The 2,717-nt window shown below is 46.6% G+C and overlaps 1 protein-coding gene across 1 annotated transcript in view; it reads left to right on the forward strand.

The window, feature by feature from the left end:
- Positions 1-1,626, forward strand: part of LOC105556225 — a 2,028-nt gene extending 402 nt beyond the window's left edge. Inside the window, exon 2 of the mRNA XM_012003309.1 lies at positions 1-1,626. Coding sequence (XP_011858699.1) covers positions 5-1,093 — 1,089 coding nt within the window. The 5' untranslated portion in view covers positions 1-4 and the 3' untranslated portion in view covers positions 1,094-1,626.
- Positions 1,627-2,717: the final 1,091 nt, after the last annotated feature.

The following is a 2,717-nucleotide window of genomic DNA, read 5'->3' on the forward strand; positions in this document are numbered from 1 at the left end:
GAAAATGAATCTGAAGGCAAGCGAGTTGATCGAGAACGCTGCGACTGTGTTCAACGAGGACGAATATCACTCGTGGGAGCGTCGATGTGAGGAGTGTATTGAATCGTTGAGGGAAGAGTGTCAAAGGTGTGAGAACCCAACTGGAACGGTCAATTCTCTTGTTGCTTTGATCGCGCGTCTAGAGGGAGCGAGGACCGAACTGCGAGGTCGTTTAGTTCATACTGGTGCAGGTCACAATGGATTTACATGGTTGGAGATTGAGACAGCTTTTCGGAGGCGGGTACTCACAGGTGCGGTAATCAATTCCCGCTACATTGAGCCTAGGCGATTTCTCGAGGACGCTAGAGACATGGTGATTGAGAAGGTACGCGAGAATATGAATAGACACGCTTGTGTGAAAATCAACACCGTGTTCAATGGGGAATTCCTTGCGAATAAAAAGACTGCTGTAAAGAGCATCACCACGAAAAACCGACAGCTCTTTCCTACCACAGATCTGCTTGAATGGTACAACAAGACAGTGATCGATACGACTTTGGCTGCATTGGAGGAGTTTCAGGAGCGTGACAGTGGGTGGGCGTTGTCACGCATAATGAATTTAATGATTAATGTTAACAGATGTAATCCTATGCGTGTTGGATGTTGGATTGATATGCCGCCAGTGATAAAGTTGAAGAGAGCGGTCGTGAACGTGAAATCACTGGATAACGCATGTTTCGCGTGGGCTGTGGTTGCGGCTTTGTATCCCGCTGAGAAGCATACCTCGAGATGCAGTCAGTATCCCGATTATCAAACGGTGTTAAAGCTCGACGGAATAGACTTTCCTATGACCCTGAAACGAATTTCAAGATTCGAACGTTTAAACGATATGTCCATCAATGTGTTTACCATGAAGGATGAAAAAAAGGATGGAACGATCGTTCCTCTGCGTCTCACTGATCATAAAAGAGATATTCATATAAATTTGCTGTATCTGTCGGATACGCGAAACTACGTTCACGAGGGTCATTTCGCGTGGATAAAGAATTTATCGCGATTGGTTGGAAGTCAGTTATCCGGAGGAAAGCACAAGAAGTATATTTGCGATCGGTAAGTACCTCGAGAAAGAGAGAGAAATGTGAATTGTTTACATTGTATAATGCATTCCAGATGTCTGCATTACTTCCACTCGAGGGAACGATTGTCCATTCACATCGTGGATTGCGAAAGGATGAACGAATGCGCGATCGTTCTTCCGAACGAGGATGACAAATGGCTCGACTTTCGCAACTACGAACGAAAAGAGACTTCCCTACGTGATATACGCCGATTTGGAGTGCGCGTTAGAGAAGGAGGAGGAGGAGAGCGAATTAATACCACGAAACGGATTTACTTATCAACATCATACAGCATTCAGCGTTGGCTACTACTTGCGATGTGTACTAGACGAGAATGCGTCGACGTACAAATTTTATCGTGGTGAAGACTGCATATCATGGTTCGCGCGAGAATTGAACGCTCTCGCGCATCGCGCGAAGCAGACTCTCGACGCGATCGTGTCTATGACGCAGCTCACGTCAGACGAGGAGCGTAGCTTTTGGAACGCGACTCTTTGTCATATATGTGGAAAACCGTTTGACATGGGGGATCATTGTCACATAACCGGGCGTTACAGGGGTCCGGCTCATTCGCGTTGTAATCTAAATTTCAAAACGTCTTTCGTAATTCCTGTGTTTTTTCACAACCTCTCAGGTTACGATGCGCACTTTATCATCAAAGAGATCGCTAACAGTTTCGAGGGTAGAGTAGAATTGTTACCGTTGACCAAAGAAACGTACATCTCGTTCACGAAAGTTGTTCAGAATACGTTGCTGAGGAAGGGGGACACTTGTGTGAAACTGCGATTTGTAGATTCGTTTAAATTCTTAGGGGCCAGTCTCGCGAAATTGGGTACCTAGACAAGAACGAACTGCTTATAACACGGTCGGCGTTCTCGAATCTCGATGACAATGATTTCGAATTGCTCACGCGCAAGGGTACGTTCCCGTACGAGTATGTTGATAGCATCGATCGGTTGCTCGAAACCGAGTTACCATCCCGTGAGGCTTTCTACAGTTCGCTGAGCGGTGAGAGCGTTAGCGATAACAATTATGAGCACGCAGTCAATGTGTGGCAACGTTTCCGCATTAGTAATCTTGGCGAGTATAGCGATTTATATTTGAAACAGACGTTCTGTTGTTGGCAGACGTTTTTGAGAATTTTCGCGACAAATGCATACGGAGTTACGATTTGGATCCCGCTCATTATTACACGTTACCGGGGTACACGTGGGATGCTATGTTGAAACATACGGGTGTTCAATTCGAATTGTTGACCGATATCGATATGCTTCTCTTTGTTGAACGTGGTGTACGCGGTGGTCTGAGTCAGTGTTCCAACAGATACGCGCGAGCTAATAATAAGTATCTTTCGTCATACGATCCGTTGAAACCGTCGACATATCTCATGTACTATGACGTGAATAATCTCTACGGATGGGCTATGTGTGAATTATTGCCGTACGCGCAATTTCAATGGGTCAGCGACGTGGAGAGTCTAGACGTAATGTCGGTGACCGCGGATTCCGATATCGGCTACATTATGGAGGTGGATCTTGCGTATCCGCGCGAGCTCCACGACGCCCACGCGGACCTCCCGTTCTGCCCAACGCGCGCCTCACCCCCCGGCAAGGTTACCGA

This window comes from Vollenhovia emeryi, unplaced genomic scaffold (assembly GCF_000949405.1).
Source record: "Vollenhovia emeryi isolate VEMERY1.0 unplaced genomic scaffold, V.emery_V1.0 DF940202.1, whole genome shotgun sequence".
Taxonomy (NCBI): domain Eukaryota; kingdom Metazoa; phylum Arthropoda; class Insecta; order Hymenoptera; family Formicidae; genus Vollenhovia; species Vollenhovia emeryi.